Genomic DNA, 23,784 nt, shown 5'->3' on the forward strand with positions numbered 1-23,784 from the left:
CACTTGTTTTTTTATTTTCGATAGCTTTTTTTTCTGAAACAAGCTGCGCCAAGAGCATTCTCTCCCGTTCCGTATAATGAACATTTTTATTATCCATTATATTTGCAATGCGATCACAACTTGCACAAAAAATAATAAATAAATATACTTTTAATTTAACTTATTTGTAACTCAATCACTTGAAAGTTTATACGTGAAATTAGTTGCAGGCGCGTAAAACAATGTTGTCTCTAGTAGAGAGCCTATAATCAGAGTGGTGACATCAGGAGAGGTCCGCGATTTTCCAGCGAAATTGTGCGAGGGAGAAAGAAATATGCAAAAAAGAGAAAGAAATATGCGAAAGAGACAGAGACATATGCAGTCTTTGTCTGTAACTCTGTCTGTTATCTGTTAGTAAGGTTAAGATTTTCTGTTAATAATATATTGATTGTCTAAATCTTAATTACAAAATTTTTACAAAATGGTTGGCTGTACAATTCCTTTTTGTAATAATTCCGCACAGAAGGGATATAACATGAAAATGTCACCAACAAATATACAACGCCGAAATCAATGGATTAATAATATTAATAATAAATACCCAATCTGGACACCAAGCAAAAATTCATATTTATGCGAGGTAAAATTACTTGTTAATGAATATTTATGTTATAATATATTGTTTAATTAATTATTGTATTGATAGGTACATTTTGAACCTGAAATATGGGAAAAGAGGAGGATCGATGGAAAAAGAAATTAAAACCAAACGCAGTGCCAACTATATTTGAATATTTTCAAAAAGAAAAACTACATTTTTATATTAACAATGAGAAATCTAATCTTGATATTATTGAGCAAGAATCTATTACTGAGAAATCTAATCTTGACATTATTGAGCAAGAACTTGTTAATGAAGAAAATCAAATTATAATAAATGATAAACAGGTAAAGTAAAATATGATAGAATATGTACACAAAATAAAAAAAAGTATATATTTAAATATTATATATATATATTTTTTTTAGATAATGCATGAAATCAAGGTAAAGGAAAAAAATAATTCAGAAGAGATAATTAAGAAACTAAAATTTAATTTATATCGTGTAAATAAAAGATATAAGATGATAAGTTTAAGATTAAGAAGACTTGAAGAACAAATGAAGAATGATAAGTATAGAAAAGTTTTAAAAGAAGTTTTTAAAGATGATCAAATCAATGCTTTATTAAAAAGAACACAAAGAACAAAATATTGGTCCAATGAGACCATTAAAAATGCGCTTAGATTTAGATTAACTTGTGGTACTAGTGGTTACGAAGAACTTCTTCGACAAAAAATACCACTTCCAAGTTTGCGCACCTTACAACGAAGAGTAGAAAATTTGAAGTTTGAGAGTGGTATTTCAAACGAAATGTTTGATTTTTTAAAATTGAAGGTAAATTCTTTTCAAGATATCGATAAAGAATGTGGACTTGTTATTGATGAGATGAGTATAAGTCCAAAGTATGTTTATGATTCTTCAACAAAAACATTACTTGGAAATATAACTCTTCCACATGAAGAAGGTATAGCAACACATGCTCTAACGTTTATGCTAACGGGCATAGCTAAGCGATGGAAGCATGTTGTAGGTTATTTTTATACAGGTGATTCATTTAATGGAGAAACTGTTAAAAATATTATATTTCAGATAATTCAAAAAGCTGAAGAAATTGGTCTTCATGTAAATTATATAACTTCTGACATGGGTCCTGGAAATGGTAAAATATGGAAATGTTGTGGAATCAATGTGGGACGGCATTCTGATGTTAGAAATTGTATGTCACATCCCTACGCTTTAGATAGATTTTTATATTTTATCGCAGATATACCACATCTTCTAAAAAATTTGAAAGAAGCCTTAGTTTCCAATGGGTTTTTCATTTTGCCAGATGAATTTGTTCAAAAATACAACTTACCATCTAATAGAGTAGAGATTACACATTTTAATGAATTAATTGAGTCTCAAAAAGACCTGGAATTTCTCCTTACACCTAGATTACAATATAATGATGTTAATTGTACTAATAATTACAATAAAATGCGTGTAAACAAAGCAAAAAATGTTTTCTCAACCCGTGTCAGTAGTTCCTTACAATTTTTATCAAATGAAAATTATAAGCCGGAATTTCGCACTACTGCATGGTTTGTTAAACAAATATCTAAATGGTTCTCATTAATGACTTCTAGATCATGCTGTACAGCATTAGATATTAAGAACAAAAAAATATATGATAATAGTATCTCTTTTCTTCATGAAATAATTGATCTCTTTAAAAAAATAAAAATAGGTGAAAAAGGAATATTTAAACCTGTACAAAGAGGAATCATACTTTCTACAACATCAATTGTTAATTTGGTACAATATCTTTTAAACGAATGCAATTTTGAATTTGTTTTGACTGGTCGTCTTACGCAAGACTGCATAGAAAATCTGTTCTCACTTTTGCGCCATAAAAATGTAATTTTTGATCTTTTACAATTTAAAAATAATTTAAAACTTATTGCCATAAGTATGTTTACAAAACCAATATTAACGGGAAATTATGAAATTGATGATAGTGAACATCTTTCTGGTTTTTTAGAATATTTAAAATCCAAAAAAGATAATGTACCTAATCCTTCACCTACATCTAATGGATCCTTACAATCTCCTACAATCATAGATCAAATTTTTTTGTTTGATAATAGTGCAATAAAAGAATATAATAATATAGAGATGAATTGCTTATATAATGTTGCAGGATATTGTTTGGCATCTATTAAAAAAACATGTATTACATGCTCTGTTTGCATGCAATCTGTTGGTTCTAAAACGCCATTAAATTTTAAATTTTCTGAACTTGTAAGAATTAAATGTTATAATGCAAATAGTCTTTATTTTGTTAATAAGCCAACATTTCAAGTTTTTTTACAATTAGAAAATATTTTTAGACATTACAGTCCTTATTTTCAAAAAATGCGTAATGTAAATTTACATAATTTTTTAGTTAAGAAATTTAATTATGTTTCCACACAATACATTCCAGACTGTCATAAATTGCGTTTTAAGTTATTTTCCAAATTTGCAACAGTACGTTTAAAATTTAAAAATAAGCGTAAAATTATATTAAGTAATCAAAAATATTATGACAGTAAATCTATGGCGATGCATTATTCTTTTAAATGAGTTTAGTTTATCTTTTTTTCAGTTTTAAATAAGTTTTGTTTATGTATTTTTAGTTTCAAATGTGATTTGAGTTTATCTATTTTTTTGTTTCAAATGAGTTTATCTATTTTTATATAATATAAACATATGTTTTTTAACAATGTGCAAAAAATAACATGTGATATATAATTTTTTATATATATTTATTTATTTCCTATTTTAATTTTTAATTTAAACACTGTTTACTTATTAATACAAAATTTAGATAAGTTTGAAAACCTTGCGGCAATGGTTGGAAAATGGCGGATCAATCAGAAAGTGGCACCCAGTTGTCGCCACTCTGATTATAGGCTCTCTAGTCTCTAGTAAATCCCTAAAAATCCCTAAAATATTCTTTCCTTTTAGAAGGAAGACTCGAGATTCATCTATGAAATAAGACAGCCTTGGAGATTCAAAGAATTCTTCATTAAGGTTTCCTCCACCCTTGAGATAAGGACGGATTATAAATACGGGTATTAAAATCTCCTCCTTAAGGAAGTTCGTGACCTTCCTTGAAATAAGAGAGCTAATAAAGTTCCTTGTTTGGTCAAGGAAGGTTTATGAAACATCGAATGAGAAATAAGGAATCCTTATTCCTCAAGGAAGGACTATGAATACAGATATTAGAATTGTGTCAGAAATACGTCATTTTACGAGCGGAAGGTTGTTCTGGGACACCCTGTATATGAGAAATTTTTTACCGGGCAACGCAAACGCTACCAAAAATGTTCGCGGAGCCAATAGCGTGATAGCGGTAGCAAGCTCTATGAACAGCAATAGCGTAGCATATTACCAATTTAAAACCTAACTAAATACTATTTCACATTTTAGGTATAATTTACTAATATTAATAATTTTTCTTTTTGGAAGAAAAAAAGTTATATTTTGATATCAATATTTATAAAATATTTAAATAATTATTATAAATATCTTGTAAATATTTTATAAATATTGTCAATATTGTCATATTTATCTAAATATTAATGTATATATATCGCTGAATTTTTCTTTATTACGCATTATGCCGGTCAGTTATAATAATTGGTTATGCTGAACACTACTGGTGCGTTCGGGGAACTCGCTATCGCACTACCAACGCAAACGCTATCGACACACTACCTCGGAAGGAATAGCGTTGGTTGCGCAAAATGATGACGTAAAACACTATCATCAGTGACGTCACGGTAGTATTTAGTAGTGCTAGCTAACTCCCCGAACAGTGATAGCATTAAATAGCGCTAGACAGTGTCTCCCCGAACGCACCCGAGGTAGTGTGTCGATAGCGTTTGCGTTGGTAGTGCGATAGCGAGTTCCTTGAACGCACCAGTAGTGTTCAGCATAACCAATTATTATAACTAACCGGTATAATGCGTAATAAAGAAAAATTCAGCGATATATATACATCAATATTTAGATAAATATGACAATATCGACAATATTTATAAAATATTTACAAGATATTTCTAATAATTATTTAAATATTTTATAAATATTTATATCAAAATATAACTTTTTTTCTTCCAAAAAGAAAAATCATTAATATTAGTAAATCATACCTAAAATGCGAAATAGTATTTGGTTAGATTTGAAATTGGTAATATGCTACGCTATTGCTGTTCATAGAGCTTGCTACCGCTATCACTCTATTGGCTCCGCGAACATTTTTGGTAACGTTTGCGTTGGTAGTGTGATAGCGAGTTCCCCCAACGCACCCAATAGCTGTCGTAAGTCGTAAGTCGGATATCGGATGAGTTAAACAATCACAGTTGACTTTAGAGAAGACTAATCGAATACGATTGGTCAACGACGTCCGACTTACGACAGCTATTGTAAAACAGGCCTAAGCATTGTGTCGTTGAATGGAAAGCACCTAATATGTAGAAGTCTGTGTCTGTGGTTAGAAGTCTAATTTTACACTATTGAGTAATTATTTTGTTAAACATTTCTTTGCACAAAAAGAAGTCAAATATAAAAAATATGTGATTATCAAAATACTTCCATATATTATTTTCTATGATGATATATATTCGCTAGCACATCTAGTAAAATTAATAGAAACTTTTAAATTATTTTATTATCAAGAAGCAAATTCAGCATCTTGTAAGACATTATTTTATAAAAATGGTGAAAGAAATATTTGACGAAACAGTCAGAGAAATGCAATTAATAAGTTCTGATGATGAGGGATCTATTCGATCGCCAATTGATAATCAACAAAAATTTGTAAACAAAATACAGATGAAAAAGCAATTAGGTCTTTTAGAAGGAGTAGCAATTATATTAGGAATTATATTTGGTTCAGGTATATTAAAGTTACACATTTTCTATAAACAAGAATTCAGTTTTTAAATTTACATGTACACTTTGATACATTTCATACTTTTATATATATATATATATATATATATATATATATATATATATATATATATGTATTAAATCTTTATGCTAAATTACATATATTTGTAGGTATTTTTATCTCACCAAAGGGAGTTATACAAGAAGTTGGCAGTGTAGGAGTATCTCTAATCATATGGATACTATGTGGTTTTCTCTCTATGGTTGGTGCGTTGTGTTACGCAGAATTAGGTACCAGTATACCTCGTAGTGGAGGAGATTATGCCTATATTCATGAAGCATTTGGTGCGCTACCTTCATTTTTGTACTTATGGGCTGCTAATTTAATTTTTGTGTAAGTAAATCTTTAATTAAATTTTATTAGTTGGAAAAAAACATTGCAGAAATATATTTGCTATTTGCAGACCTACAACAAATGCTATTATGGGACTGACTTTTGCGCAGTATGTCCTACAACCATTTTTTCCCAATTGTGCTACTCCGGACTATGGTGTACGACTAATTGCTGCACTAAGTATATGTAAGATTTTTATATTATCAAAGATACAATACTCTTTTTATCTAGATGTAAATACATTAACTTATTAGAAATGTATTTATAAAATACTTGTGAGATATCTAAATTCAAATATGCATACAAAAACCAATATCAATGAATACATATAGATATGTATGGTTACATTTTAATAGTTTAACTATTGCCAGAAAAATTTTATTTACAATTTAAATTAATTCAAATTGCAATCTCTTAATTTTTATTAATCTTATACAATTTTATTTATTTTTTTCGAGATATCAAGATTTTAAAAATAGTAAATTTACATATAAATTTTTTTTTTTAATTCTAAAAACTTTTTTTTTGTAATTAATTTTTTATTTAATTATTTATAATGATTAAATAAGGGGTAAATGATAAGCACTCAAGTTCTTATTTTAAAAAATTAAAGAATATATTATATAACTTTCAATAATGTTTCAATACTTTGTTTTGAAAAGAGTTCGTGTGAGAATTTTATTAATTACTCTATTTAAAAATAATTAAATTTAATAATTATTTGAAAAAACAATGTTTGTTTTTATCTTAAAAAGTGAAGAAAGTATTTGTGTGGAGATTAATTTATTATTATTACTTCCTAAATTTTTACATTTTGAAAGAAATGAAATTGTGAGATGTTAATTAAAAAAAAAGAGAAATGTGATTAAAAATTAAAAAAATAAAATTAATCTTATGTATTATACTAGTCAATAGTTATTTTTACGTTACTAATACAGGAAATGACAATTGTCTAATTATTCTGAGTCTTATATTTATATTACTTTAAAAAAATTAATTTATTACTTTATTATTTTTAATTAAATGGAAGGAATGTTATATAATATTCGTTACTGATTGCACATATATGTTGAACACATGTTGCAATTGGTATTTATTTATTATTATTACACTAAGTATGTTGTATTGTCACATTACTAGGAATCTTTCTATGGTATACTTTACAATGTAGTTGCTAAGCTATGTATGCTAATTTTTCAATTTTGTTCTGTAAACATTTTCGAGCTACAATAGTCAGGTCTCGACATTCTTTCTGCATTAAAAAATTTAGTTTTCATAAAAAAAAATTTTTTTTAATGGATTTTTTCATGCTTTACAATTATTTCTTATAACAATTTCTTTAAAAGTTATATGTTTTAGTATAACATTGGAACATTTTCCTCATTTAGTATGATTTCGTGTTATCTTATTCTCTCAAATTTGATTTTGTTGTGTACATAGCATCAAATAAGTATGAGAATGCCTAGTCTTAATTGTGTGTATATGTGTTTTTCTTTCTATTGAATGTTATATTTTTTTGATCTAAATATTTGCATGAATTATATATATATTTACATTATTTAGTTTGGTTTTTATCTTTTGTATTTTCATTAGGTTTGCAATTATAATAATAAAATTTATGACTATGATGTCCGGTAAAAAATTATATATAATTATATATAACAATATAAAAGTATATAGAAATATATAAAATTCTGTATAGTTATGTATAGTATGCATGATTTTGTATTATCATTGACTGACATCTAACCAACATTAATATAAAATTATATATAATTATACAATAAGTCATATATTATTATATATATTATTATACATAACTTATAAAATTTTATATATTTCTATATAATTTTATATGGTCATATATCACATATGATTATACATAACAAATTTTTTATCGGGTGATTGTACTTAATGCTACTGAAGATACAAATTTGTTATTAAAACGATTTTTTTTAAGTCGTTTTCTAGTTTTTTATTTTATTGATTTTAGTTATTTTTTATAATTTTTCTAATTTTACGTTTTAACTTTATCAATTTGAACAGATTTTGAATTTTCTTTAAGGCTCCTGAGTACTCGCCGCCAAACTTCGATGTCGACGGTGGCGACATATAGTTCTGTCTCTTTCTCTCTTTTGGGAAATATGTCAGAAGCAAGAAATGACAGCCCAATTTATGTTGCGACCTACGTCATAATTATTTGCTTTTTGCTAATGTTGTGATGTGCAACGTATTTATAAAACTTGCGAAAATGTACGGTTGCCAAGCTGTGTAAGGAATAAACTGTGTAAAGTAACATTTTCCTCTCCTATCGACAACTGTCAAATCGCGTGTTTTTCCACATTTCAAGGGTTCATTTCGGACTCAATTTACAGTTATTTATTAATTGTCAGGAGAAAAGATTACCAGCCGTACATTTTTACAGGTGTGCTGAAGAGATTGGTAGTATTATTATTTCGTTGAAATATGTTTTTATTTACATGTCGCAACATAAATCAGGGTATCATTTCTCGCTATTTTCTCGCTTGTGACGTCACGATTTCAATATGGCCGTGGTGACTACTCAGGAGCCTTAATTTCACATGCTTTATTATATTCATGATATTTTCGTGTATTTGATTTTCATATAGAAAGATTGAATTAAATTCTAGCAAATGTGTTTCTATATATGCCATGGTGATAATTCACGATTTTATTGTCATCCAGTGTTAATTATAAAAAATTGTAGATATATACTGTTTTCTTTCAGCATAATTTTTCCAATTCTTTCAATTACTATTTTTTCTTTTATTTTTATCCATTTCTATATTGTAATGTATTGTTTAGAATATGTGAATATTATAATTATAAATATTATTTAGCGCTACATCCATATTGTTGTGTTAAAAAATATATCAAGTGCTGCATTTACTTTATGCTCTATTAGATGTAGATATTGTCTGTGCTTTGCAAAGTTATAAATTTATATCTATGTAATATATAGAATAATTGTATTCACATATATATTGACCCAGTAAAAAATTTTTATATATAATCAGACAAAATTATACAATCTAATTATACAAATTTATATACGAAATTTGTTCATATTTTATATATAATTATATATAATTACACATAAAATGTTGCAGCATTGTGTATAAGTATGTATAAGTTTACATATACATAATTCTAATTACAGCTATCAATCCATTTATATATAAATATACGTAACGTTTTATACGGTGTCATCTATAATTATACATATTTTTACACAACTGTGTAGAATCCTCTATAATTATATTCAATTCTGCATAACTATACATAAGAAATTTTTTATAAGGGAGTATTCATTTCTATACATTTAGATAATTTTTTATTATTATGAAATAATTGTGATCTTCTGTATCTATTGCTATGATTTGTTGACTTATTTCCAATGTTTCATGTAGATAACATTAAAGTCATCTAGATAAAAGTAAGATAATATTTCATCTTAGATAAGATAAAGATGATTTATTTCAAGTTTTTCTGGATAATAGATAAAATTATCTTATCTTTAAAAGTAACTTATCTAAATAATTCTAAATTAACACTGCTTTAAAAAAATATAAGCTAGGAAAAAATATAAACATAATCGTATAATATAAAATACTAACAGCATGCTTCTGATAGCTTGAATCTGACCACTGATTATATATACAGAGTGGACTATTTTAATCCATCCAGTCGAATATCTCGAAAACCAAGCCCGGGAGAGAAAAATGTTTCAGACAAAAGTTGTATGGTTTCGAGGGGGCCATAAGATGGTACCATTGATTTGACCTTGAAAAGTCATTTGAAGGTCACTTCAAGTTTTTTAAATGGAACATCCTATATATTTTTACATATTCTTGTAGCTCATCTCGAGAGCTTTCCAAAACACTTATGACAAAGTATTTTTCATTAAGTATTTTTTGAGTTATAAGGCTTCAAAGTTGCAATATTTTGACATAAAATACAAGATATCTCGTAAAATATTCATTTTTTGATTATCTTACTCTAATACTTTTATGCACAGAATAACGAGACGAATCAATTGGTATAATTAAAACACATAATTATGTTAAAGTAAAAATCTGAATTTGCAACTAACAGTTACACATTTTTACTTTAACATAATTATGTGTTTTAATTATACCAATTGATTCGTCTCGTTATTCTGTGCATAAAAGTATTAGAGTAAGATAATCAAAAAATGAATATTTTATGAGATATCTTGTATTTTATGTCAAAATACTGCAACTTTGAAGCCTTATAACTCAAAAAATACTTAATGAAAAATACTTTGTCATAAGTGTTTTGGAAAGCTCTCGAGATGAGCTACAAGAATATGTAAAAATATATAGGATGTTCCATTTAAAAAACTTGAAGTGACCTTCACGTGACCTTCAAATGACTTTTCAAGGTCAAACCAATGATACCATCTTATGGCCCCCTCGAAACCATACAACTTTTGTCTGAAACATTTTTCTCTCCCGGGCTTGGTTTTCGAGATATTCGATTGGATGGATTAAAATGGTCCACCCTGTATATGTATAGTATATAATTATAATATATAATTATATAATTAATATATTAATATATTTAATATAATATTATATATACAGGGTGTCCTGGTAAAGGTGGGCAATCTTTCGTAGGCATGAAGAGCAGGTAAAAATAACCCCATAAGTTTCAAATTTTTTCTATATAGTGCATTTTTACTGAGATATTTGTCTCTCAAAGTTTAAATTTGAGAATCATTCTCTAAATAACTTATATATTACTTTGTAGGTCTTAATAATAATATATAAGAATTTTTTTTATTATTAAGATCTTTAAACCCGATAAAAAATTTCTTATGTATAGTTATGCAGAATTGAATATAATTATACAATATTCTATACAATTTTATAAAAATATATATAATTATAGATGACACCGTATAAAACGTTACGTATATTTATATATAAATGGATTGATAGCTGCAATTAGAAATATGTATATGTAAGCTTATACACAATGCCTGCATCATTTTATGTATAATTATATATAATTATATATAAAATGGACAAATTTTGTATATAAATTTGTATAATTAGATACGGCCATTTTTGTCTGATTATATATAAAAATTTTTTACCGGGAAATAGTGTGATAGATTTCTTGATATCGGAGAGCCAAAATCGGATCACTTGTAAGTCTTTTAACTTACAAAACTTTAAAGCCGGTGAGTTTTTTATTTTTAAATTATATTTTTAAATTCTTCATATCTTTCTCTAAGAAAAAAATATTCTTGTTTCATTTCGTTAAAACTTACTGTTTTCAAGAAAAACACATTTGATCGAAAATAAACCTTTATTTGTAATAATTGAATAATGGTTTTCAAAATAATACAAAATTATATTATATATTAAAATTTATTTAAAAGAAAACGAATTTAGTCAAATTTTAAAAAATGTTCAAAATGACTTCCACCGACTCTAACGCATTCCCGTTCACGACGAATTGATAACTGCTGCACTCGCCATAATATTCCGGATGCATTTCTTATTTGTTTACAGTGATAAATAATTTTTTTCAAGTAATTGTTCTCTCTTTAATACACAATGTAATTTTGTATTATTATTTTGAAAATCATTATTATTCAATTATTACGAATAAAGGTTTACTTTCTATTGATCAAATGTATTTTTCTTGAAAACAGTTTTAACGAAATGAAACAAGAATACCTTTTTCTTAAGCCTTGTGGCCACGACACTAGAGCTTGGTCCGAGTTCTCGATCCGAGAAACGAATAGCCAATAAGATTACCGCTTTTTTATAAAAATTGCAATTTGATTGGTTAAATATTTCTCGGACCGAGTTCTAGTATCGTGGCCACAAGGCTTTAGAGAAAGATGTGAAGACTCTAAAAATATAATTTAAAAATAAAAAAGCCGGGGTTAAAGTTTTGTAAGTTAAAAGACTTACAGGTGATCCGATTCTGGCTCTCCGAGATGATATCAAAAAATCTATCACATTATTTGAAAGATCTTCACTTAATAATAAAAAAAGTTCTTACACACTTTAAGATCTATGAAATAATATAAAAGTTATGTAAGAAAAATAATTCTCAAATTTACACTTTAGAGACAAATATCTCGGTAGAAATGCATTATAGAAAAAAATTTTATAGGAACTTATGGGGTTATTTTTACCTGCTCTACATGCCCACGAGAGATTTATTAGGACACCCTCTATCTATCTATACAATATATGTATTCTTAAAAATGGCAATATAAATAAGTTATACATAGATTATATATAATAGATTGTATTTTTTTTCGTTATACAGAATGTTTTAGAAGTAGGTGGCCAAATTCTAAGCGATTCTACTCACTGTAAGAATAAAAGTCATATAAATGTTAGTTCGGAAACGCTTCCTTTGTAACTTATAAATACTTTTTATTTATTACACAAAACATGTTTCTCACGACATCTTATGGATTGTCCTATTTACTTTAGTAAATGTTTGGATTAACTTACATCTCACAGATCATTTTCATTTTTATTTCATATGATAGAGAGTACATTTCTAAATAATACATACTTTGCATTTTGTGGCATTTTCTTCTTTTGTTCTCCAGATATGTGATTTTAAAATATCTTAATTTTCGTACTTATTGTATTGTCTTGTTGTTATTCTATTTGTGTTTTTATATTTCTTCCACCTTTTTATTATAAAGTGAAAGCGTAGGCGGAAAAGGATTGCCTTTCTCCATACACCCTCTCTTCGAAAAGAAACTAATTTAAATCAAACTATTTCTAATTAAATCTTATTTTAAATTAAAATCAGAAATTACATCCTTGTACGATGTAAAGAAAATTATGTTATTTTTGTTGCTCTAATAGCGGTGCGTTTTACATTAATTCATACTAGGTTTTATAATTCCACTTTTATGTTGTACTTGATGATTTACTTCTGCCTTATATATTTTTCTAGTAAATGATATCGTATGTAGATCAGTGAACTGTCGGTTTACCTTATGTACAACTATACCAATGCATGTGAGAAAGAGATTTTTTCTGAATGTAATATATTAAAGTCTTTACAAATTTTAATCGATGCTTTTTTTCTTCAACTTTTAAAAATGTACAAATTTTAAGTCTTCTTGATGATATTTTCTCTTTTTTTCTTTATTTACATGATATTTACATTTATGGTGCTGTTGCACATTATCTCTTTTACTGTTACAAAAAGTATCAACCGTTTTATGTTACGTGTCGTAACATATACCTTAGGTTTTTACAATTTCCTCAATAAACTTGAATTGCGCTCCATCTCAAATCCTACCTAAACCCCATAAACTTTTTGTCTAATCCTTTTTTCCTACTTCCGCGACTAAAACCCATTACGTCATACGGTTATAACTCTTTATTGCTGCTCCTCTTTTTTTTGTGCTTTGAAACTCTTCAATTTTGCTCCTCCTTCCGAAAACCGATTCCTCCAATACTAAAACTCACTGGTTAATCCTCCTACGAATATTTTACTGTGCTCAGTTCTTTGAAAGAAGAGCTCTTAAATTATTACATTTGTTAGACAAAGATAATCTTTAGATTCGACTAAACAGCTTTTGAAATGAATATTCCTAGTGTAATTTTTTCTGCCTGCATGAGTTCTATTATATTTTGATTTGTTGTAACTTGTATTATTGTCTCGCTGTAAAATTTTAATGTTATCCTTCAGTAAAGATAGTTTCAGAGTTTTTCTACTTGTAATTATTTTGTCTTATAATCATATTGTCTAATTGCAAGATTCCATTGTTTTCAATGGAGGAATCACGTATATAGCACGTGTTTATCACGTATATAGCATACTTAATTTTATAATTATACTATATAGTTGCATGTCTTTTTCTAATCATATATACTGTCTTGTTATTCTCTAATGCAGATCACAATTACTGTAGAACTTAACTTCTACTTGGCTTCTTTCTCCTTATTCTATGTAGAATTAAGGATCTTTTTTCGTTGTCTGCTTAAATTTTTATTACTCATTTTGTTTTATTTTCGAATCAATTCTCTTCCTAATTTGTCGCTTAGCAACCATAACATTTATTGCAAATATATTTTGACTTCTTGCAATATTTGCAATATTTATCTATTTTATTTATGTAAGACTGTCTCTCCGACTTTGATAACGAAAATCAGTTCGCATATCAATACGTTCAATAATATTACAACCGTGATATTCAAGGTTTCAATATTTTTGACATTAGTATCTTATTATAACGTGTGAATGTCCGTGGAGTTAGAACGACGCTCTTAATTTTTAAAAAATAATAATGACTGTATATAATTTTTTTTTAATTGTGAGGTACATATTTCTCTAGTTGGTCTCTTAATCCTTTCTTTCATGCTAATTTCAGTTGTAGCTTCTTGTAATATTGTATAATATTACGATCGAATTAAGGATGTTTAGCATCTACAATCGGAGCAAAAAGTAGTTGAAATTGACTAATATATACTTTTCTCATATATCTTAATATATGATTATTATAAAAATTGCATAAAATCTTATTATTTATTCATAGCTAGAGTGTAGAAATGTATTTTCGAACTTCTGTTGTTTTTTTTCGGAAATTTTTCGTGTTTCTTAAATTATAATGAGAAACTTTTATCATTGACGTACCTCGATTTCAACATTACAGCACAAAATTTGAATTATAAAAATAAAAGAATTTACTCGTACAGAGTAATTTAAAATGTCAGAATAAAAATTATAATAGTGAATAATGACAAAATATAGAAGATTTTTAACTATTTCTTTGATAAATTTAATAATTTGTCATTTCTCCGAGAAGAAAGAAGTGTGGCAACATGGTAATTTTTCATAAGTTGGTCAAATTGCAAATTGATATACTTATGAGGCCTAGTCGCTTCTCGCTTACACGTTTGTATATAGAGGCTTCTTCAGATGAAAAGATAGGTTATTTATAATATCAAAAGAAGGCTCAGCTGAATGTTATATTGTCACGTTTTCAATAAATAATATGTCATCTCGGGTAATAGGACGAAATTGAGAAAATTATATTCAATATCTTTTAAACTAGTCAGTACTTGACCAAAATTATGTGATCAAATATTTCCTCTATATTTAAACTATACTTTTACAAATTTTGAATAAATTCCTATTATTATTTCTATCTATTTTAGCTCTTAAATCAACACGATCACAGATTTTTTATAAGATAGAAAATCTGTAATCGTATCAATTTAAGGGCTAAAAAGGACAGAAATAATTATATTTATACTTATTTATATAAATAATTATATTTATAATTCTATTAATACTTTTACTTATAATTAGGTCCATAAAATAATTATATTTATATATATAATATAATTATATTTATATTTATAATAATATCGACGGGTAAATTCATTGCAAATTAAAATTCTTATAACTTTTGATTGCTTCAGTGAATCAACTCCAGGTTTTTTATAAGTTTCTGAGCATGTATCAGATCAATCTGTGCAAATTTTATTAAATTCCTATATTTTTAAATATAGGTACTAAACATCCTTAACGACTGTATCTTGTCATGTAAGCCTATCTGGAAGTTTTGTAAGGTTTATTGCTGTATCATTTCGAGTATAATTTGTTTCTTGCTTGTCATGGTTTCGTTCTATAATTAATTCGTATAACTTTATAACTAAATTGTTAATTCTTAATCCACAAATATTCGCGCAAGTTTCGTCAGCTTTTATGATTTTATCCTGAAATGATGTAAATCTTTGATTTTTACATTGTACGCAACGTTTTTCATGTTTCCTGTAGAAAACTGGGCCTAAACCATCGTTACTAATTGCGTGGTAATCTGTATTCAACGACAAAGTTTTCTTTTGGGATACTGTGAAAATCAAGATTATTAGAGATTTATTTTGTTTATATCTGAGGGATAAAATCATAGAAACAATTGCGGAAATTATGCCGAATGTTTTGGATCAAGTAATAGATATTCTGACAAAAATTGAATTACAACATATGTGTCATGTTGCTAATAGGGTTATCGAAATTTATTGAACAAGAAAAAAAACTTTTAAGTTACTAATTATTATTTAAAAAAATTCATAGCTTGTATTATTGATAAAAATCGATTGAAACCTCACTATTCATTCTCGGATACTCTGATTTATTTTATTATTTGTTATTTAATTTAATCTAAACGTTAGTGCTATATCTAGATACCCTGATGTGACAAAAGAGCTTACCACAACTGAAATGAAAAATTAAATATTCTACTTTACATTTAATACATAGATACACACTGTGAGTGTGCTATCTCAATTACATATAGGCTTTGATAAGTTAATAAATAACAAAAATAACATTTTTTATCAATTTAACATCTTTTTTTTTTTAAGATTATTGAAAGAGCTTCGAATTAATAAATATAAATAAGTAAGTAAGAAAGAAGCAATATAGGAGCGAGGAGATATGAATCAAAATTATAAGTTTTTTATATAGATGATGTGTCGCAGGTATATTGACATTAAGTACATTAGTAACATTCTATAGAATGACGGAAATTATAATAAAAATTTGAACGTTTCGATTCATGTTTTGAATCCTCTTCAGCATAATATATAAATTAAATAAATGAATTATAAATAGATAAAAACGATCTTTTTTTTTAATATAAATTGCAGTTTTTCTCAGAAACTTTCTACATCATTTAAACAAAATGAAATGTTTAATCTTTAATTTGAACTGTGGTAAACTTTTCTGTCACATTAGGTTATCTATAAATATACTTACTTAAACATTATGAAAATCTTGATTTTTTTGTACCTTTAATCTTAATTTTCTCAAAATCTTAATGAGCTATTTGATATTTTTATAGACAGATTTGGATTCAGCACACTCAAATTTACTAAAAAATATATATTACGATCCCTGAATAAAAATGTTTTTTTTTTGTTGGACAATGTAATTCTATTTAAATGTCATATAGTCAAGTTCCTTATTCGCCATATCACTATTCGCGTTTCTGGTATTAGCGGAATAAAAATTTGTAATTATTCTTTTTATTCGTAAAAAAATGAATTTGGAACGAAAATTGATCCTTCAATGAATAAGAGAAGTCTGATTTTTAAAAGAAAGATAGAATAAGCAATGGCTGAATATAAGTTTGAATTCAGAAGCCTGTAAAGTTCCATAAAAATTACCAAATTTTTTAAAATCAATTTCTGATCTATCATCCAATCCTCTTTTTTTTTTTTTTTTTTTTCCTTTTAGTAAAAAAGGCATGTTATATCGATAGTCGTAAATTTCGAAGTGATTGTTGTCTCTTTTCCGCGATGCTGATTGGTTGTTGGTTATCAAGTTTGTATGTTGCTTTATTTGTGTGTCTGCAGCTGTTAAACGTCAAACTATCAATTTTGACAGCTTGCAAAGCTTGTATTGCTGCAAGAGGGCAGCATTTTGAACAATATCTGCATTAAATAGATGATAACATAAATAAAATGTAAATAAATAAGTAAAAAAACGAAAACTTATTTTGTTTATTTTCTTTTTGCGATTTTCTCCAAAATGGAGCAAAAACGATCAAATCTCTAAAAGACTTTTTATCTTAGTTTCCCGGTCCCTTACACACTCCCGAAGTTTTGCCATTTAAATTAGGGACATCCTGTATAAGAAATAGCGCGCGCCTGTGATGTCTAGTAATATTGAAATAATTTGTTGCAATTTTAATAAGTATGAATCTCAGAAAATATTATGCAATCATAATGAGTATTAGTTATATGTTTAGTTATTAATTTTAAATAGACTTATCAATAGATTATTTTTTAAAATTAAACATTTTGTTTTTAACAGTTACAATGTATTAAAATATTGATTAAACGCAATAATGCATACGTACACACATAATATCTATATATGGAATACACAATTACATAAAAAATGAAAATTAAATCAATTGTGCAGTAAAAATAAATATCATCTGATTTGTGAAAATCACATAACAGAAAGATACGCGCGTGAATATAAATAATTACAAATTTGATGGTAAATATAATGGCTATATATAAACTTTGAAGACTCATACAGAGAAATCTTAATCAAAAAGGACTTGATTGTACCATTTTGCAAATGACTCAATATTAGCTGCAAGAATACAAAATAAAAAATGAAATGTCCTAGTTAAAAAGATAACTTTAATATAATCTGGCATAATCACTCAAGATCAAAATAAATATTACATCTTATTTCTACTTTCTAACTAAACTAAACAGCTTTTGTCTATAAAATATTTTTTTTTAATTTTATATATTTTTTTAGATATTTTGAGGTTTCAATTTAAATAAAATACTCTGTATATTAAAATATAATACATACGTGCATATGTGTGTATGTAAAATATTAAATATTATTTTATTTACAGGCTTGCTAACGTTTATCAATTGTTACGGCGTAAAAGAGACTTCTAAGATGCAGAATACATTTATGTTTGCTAAAATCGGTGCATTAACGATTATTATTATAGCGGGATTAGTCTGGCTTTGTATGGGTAAGTTTTTTAAATAAATTGTTAGCATATTTTAGCTCATCTTCTGTTAATCAAAATTCATTATTAATTAGGACACACTGAAAATTTTGAAAATATTTTTGAAAATACGAATACTGATCCTGGTAAAATTGCTGTGGCCTTTTATTCTGGAATATTTTCTTACTCAGGATGGAATTATTTGAATTTTATGACAGAAGAATTGAGAGATCCTTATGTGTAAGCTATTCGTTTTATAAAGAAATAGATAGTTATCTCCAATTACTAAAAAGGAAAATAAACGTGAAATATATAATTGTAAAACAAAAAATGCTTTGAATATGGAAATATATTTATTCCTTATTGGGTTAACAATTGAATAATTTCTTATTGTTAGGAATCTACCACGCGCGATATATATATCACTGCCATTGGTGACCTTGATATATGTTATGGCAAATGTTGCTTATTTAATGGTTATAACACCAACTGCTATGATTGCTTCTAATGCTATCGCAGTGGTAAGCAGTATTTTTATGATAATACTTCAGTTAGAGTTGTTTTATCAAATATTTTGCCTAAAATTCATTATTTATACTAGACTTTCGGCAATCAACTTCTTGGATACATGGCATGGACGATACCTGTAATGGTGGCTATATCTGCCTTCGGAGGACTAAGTGTTCATATTATGACATCGTCTAGGATGTGTTTTGTCGGCGCCAGGAACGGTCACTTCCCCTCAATGCTGAGTCATATCAACATGTCCAGACTCACACCCACACCTGCCTTAATATTTCTGGTGTGTATAACGCTTACATTTTCTAATTAAACATGTTGAAGTTTAAAAATTCTTGCTTTATAGATATGACTTATAGCAGCCATATCTGATTATGACACTAAAAACGAAGAGTAAAATATTTTTCATATTAATTTCTATAATCGAATAAATCAGGTTTTTTCATATTATGCGTTAATCCTTTTTACATTTGCAGTGTATTTTATCCCTTGTAATGTTATGTACGAGTGATATATTTGTACTGATTCCATATTGCAGTATAGTGGAATCATTTTTCATTATGATTTCTGTGGCTGGAGTTTTATGGCTGCGTTACAAAAGACCTAATATGGAACGACCAATCAAAGTAATTACATACATTTATACATATATTACTTTAATGATCTAATATATAAGTTTATATCTATATGCTCCATGACAAATTTTTTTTTTAGGTACCGTTATGGATACCTATAGTATTTGTTTTAATATGCGCTTTTCTCGTTATCGTACCGTGTTACGAAAGGCCGTATGAGCTCGGCATGGGCATTATGATCACCATATCTGGTATACCGGCATATTTCTTCGGTGTCGCTTGGAAAAATAAACCAACGTGGTTTCAAAAAATTAACAGTACGTAATTTTCACAAATATGACTAAAAGTTTATGTAATATTTATTATAATATTATATTTTTCTTTTCTCTCTTTTCTCTGTCCTCTGTCTCTTTCGTTCTCTCTCTTTCACCCAGTTCTTTTTTATTTTCTATCCCTTTACTCTTTCTTCTCTCTCCTTTTTTCCTTTTCTTTTTCTCCTCTTTTTTCTCTGTTTTATTTTTATTATTTTCTTTCTTTCTCATTTTTTTTATCTTTCTCTTATTTATTGTTGAAAAGCTCTTTTTTAAGCTTCTTGTTTAATCTCCATTCTCATTCTAATTGTATGAATAAAAATGTTTTAATGAGTGGCATCTAATTAATTACGTTGAGAATTAATTCAATTTAATTAATTTTCTGATTAATTATTTCAATGGAAAAACTTTAACCATTAATTGCTGTGAATGGTCAATCACAACGTGGTCGAATAAGATCGTTGTATTTTAATCACATATACATTTTTATACTGTGCATTTGTAGTAAGCATTTCTATCTTATGTTTGTATTTTATGTGTGCACGTAACAAATAAATAGTGATAGTTGAAGAAATATATGAGAGAAAGATTTTAGTGTATTTTAATTAAATTCTGATTAATTGTTGATTAACTTGCAAAATGATCAAAATTTCTAATAATATATAATTATTGTATATGTAATAAAAATATAATAGAAATTCTTAAATTTTGTTGTGATTACTTTACAAATTAATCAACAATTAAGTTGATAGCAGTTTAATCAAAGTGACATTTAGAAATTTACTGTTGAACTAATTAAAAATAATGTTGAACTAATTAAATTTAATGTTGAGCTAATTAAAAATAGGAATAGTTAGAGAAACGTAATTTTATTGTACACCGTTTATGCCTCTATACAGGGTGTCCGGTAATTCATAAAAAATCTTGTGAGCCGGTAGAGCGCACTAAATTGAACAGAAAAGTCCTGTATCATTTTGCGATTTTCTCAATATTTAAGGAAATATTAATTGTAAAAGATCAGCCAATGAAGAACTGCGAGAAGCTTCCCACTGACACTTGATACTAGGCCCGCGACAAAGCAGTGGGTGGAGCGCTTTGAGAGCGTGCATTATGTGTGTAATTCTTTCGGTTGTCATAGCGAAGCGTGCTTGCAAAGCGCTTCACCCACTGCTTCGTCGCGAACCTAGTATCAAATCTGATCTTTTACAATTAATATTTCCTTAAATATTGAGAAAATCGCAAAATGATACAGGACTTTTCTGTTCAGTTTAGTGCGCTCTACCGGCTCACGAGATTTTTTACGAATTACCGGACACTCTGTATATGATCATATATTTCAAACTCATTATATGAAAAAGACGTTGGAATAGTTTTTGAATTTATCTTTATTTTCTTATCAATAAATAATTATTGTGGTTAAACGCGGAACACGTTTTGACACTTACATGTGTCTCTTTAGCTATCTTAAAAATGTTAAATATTAAAAATATTAAAACTAAACATCTAATTATATTTTTTTTAACTTAAACAATAACACTAGCCTAACTGATTATTATAATATACATACTGAACTTTATGGTTTGATGTAGAATGAAGACATCTTGATTTTGTACATCTAGTCTCTCTGCAATGTTTATTTTTATGTATTATATAATACATGCCAATATATTGTTATATAGGTCATATTTTTCATGGACAATAATTGAAAATAGTATTCAAGTTCTTGATCTGAAAATGCATGTTGTTAATTAATAGTGTCTCTTTCTTACTTATTTTAATTGTTTGTTAAATTCGAAATAAAATCAGGAGAACTAAACACACTGGCAACATGCTTTAGGTTTATAATTGATCCAATGTTAAACCTACAATCCATATTTACTGACAAGAATAAATCAATTCAAAAACTTATTCCAACGTCTTTTTAGTGCTCGTATAGGCTATTATCGTTCATATCATAGTTTTTAATATAATGACCTAATTAAATTATATTTATTATTATATTAAATTTATATATATACATATATATGTGTACTTTTTACATTTTAGTTAAAGCTACACATACTATACAGAAGGTGTTTTTATCCGCGAGGGAAGAATGTGAAATGGATTAAATAAACGGTAAGATTCTAGAACCAAATTCGGCCGAATAAATAAAACTAAAGATCTGCTAAAATGCTCTTATTGAGATGATCTGAAGATTCAAGAATTCTACGTGAATTTCAAAATTGAAAATAATATAAAAAATTTAAAAGAATGCAAAAAATACACTTTTAAAACTTAAAAGAAACGAGCCATCAGAAAATCTGGAGTTTATATTTAAGACTTAATTACGAGACTGAAAATAAGAATGTAAAAAGAGTTAATTAATCATGATGAAGAATGTACAAAGAATTAATTAATTATGATTTGTATTATGAGTAAGTAATCCAAGAATTGCATTTTGTTCTTAATATTGCCAAAGGAGTGTCTTTTGTGTGTTGTATTATTAATATTATTCTTTTTATTACATCAATTAATACATATTTCAATAAATAATATTTTTTTAATACAAATAGAGAGTAATTATTTTTCCTTTTTTTTATGTTGAATATGATTTCATGAGCTTCTAAATATTGCATCATATCACATATTTTAAGAAAATACAATTATTGTAAAAATATGCTATATTAATATATATATATATATATGTCGTAGGCAAATGGTTATTTTAGGAAAATAGCTTTTGACTAGGCAAATGCTATCTGGCGTATATGTACTATAAAGTACATCTTGGAAAAGAACGCTTAGATTACCATCTAAGCATAGGGAGATAGAGTGCATAGGGGGACGGAGCTTCGCCCCGTCCCCATAAAAATGTAACAAAACTTGAGAGTGCAGAAACTACCAAGGCTGACAGTACAGCCAGATAACCATTTGCCTAGTCAAAAGCTATTTTCCTAAAATAACCATTTGCCTACGACATATATAGGGTGTCCCATTTTAATTCCTCCAGTGAAATATTTCGAAAGATATGGAAAGTTCGAAAAAATATTTCAGACAAAAGTTGTATAGTTTCTAGGAGAACATAAGATGGTGCCATTAGTTTGACCTTGAAGAGTCATACGAAGGTCACGTGAAGAATATTTTAAATTTCTTAAATGAAACACCCTATATATTTTTGCATATTTTTGTAGCTTATCTTGAGAGCTTTCCAAAACACTATGATAAAATGTTTTTTCATTAAACACTTTTCGAGTTATAAGGCTCCAAGTTGCAATATTTTGACATAATATACAAGATATCTCGTAAAATATCCATTTTTCGATTATCTTACCCTAATACTTTTATGCACAGAATAACGAGACAAATCAATTGACGTAATTAAAACACATAATTATGTTAAAGTAAAAATGTGTAACTGCTAGTTGCAAATTTAGATTTTTTCTTAAAGATAACTATGTGTCTTCTTTACACCAATTAATTTGTCTCATTCTGTGCATAAAAGTATTAGGGTAAGATAATCGAGAAATGAATATTTTACGAGATATCTTGTATTTTATGTCAAAATATGCTTTGAAGCCTTATAACTCGAAAAGTGTTTAATGAAAAATACTTTGTCATAAGTGTTTTGGAAAGCTCTCGAAGTCAGCTACAAGAATATGTAACAAAAAATAGGGGGTGTCATTTAAAAAAATTGAGGTGACCTTTACGTGACCTTCAAATAACTCTTCAAGGTCAGACCAATGGTACCGTCTTATGGCCCTCTTGAAACCGTACAACTTTTGCTTGAAACATTTTTCTCTCCCAGGCTTGGTTTTCGAGATATTCGACTGGAGGAATTAAAATGGGACACCCTGTATATATACATAATATATATATATATATATATATATATATACACTTTATTATGTATTTTAATATAGCTATAGTACGTGATATATTATAAAAAGTTTTGTTACAAAAGTTTTT

The 23,784-nt window shown here is 27.2% G+C and overlaps 1 protein-coding gene across 1 annotated transcript; it reads left to right on the plus strand.

Moving 5' to 3' along the window:
- The first annotated feature begins 5,274 nt into the window (after positions 1 to 5,274).
- On the plus strand, positions 5,275 to 22,326 carry LOC140673955 (Y+L amino acid transporter 2-like). The gene is made up of 10 exons (XM_072907218.1): positions 5,275 to 5,509; positions 5,677 to 5,899; positions 5,970 to 6,085; positions 18,330 to 18,455; positions 18,527 to 18,671; positions 18,829 to 18,952; positions 19,033 to 19,233; positions 19,427 to 19,576; positions 19,665 to 19,842; positions 21,883 to 22,326. Exons 1-10 carry the CDS (start codon positions 5,329 to 5,331, stop codon positions 21,945 to 21,947), a joined length of 1,509 nt encoding a protein of 502 aa, XP_072763319.1. The 5' UTR covers positions 5,275 to 5,328; the 3' UTR covers positions 21,948 to 22,326.
- The last annotated feature ends 1,458 nt before the right edge of the window (positions 22,327 to 23,784 follow it).

Source organism: Anoplolepis gracilipes, chromosome 15 (genome assembly GCF_047496725.1).
Source record: "Anoplolepis gracilipes chromosome 15, ASM4749672v1, whole genome shotgun sequence".
In the NCBI taxonomy this organism is placed as follows: domain Eukaryota; kingdom Metazoa; phylum Arthropoda; class Insecta; order Hymenoptera; family Formicidae; genus Anoplolepis; species Anoplolepis gracilipes.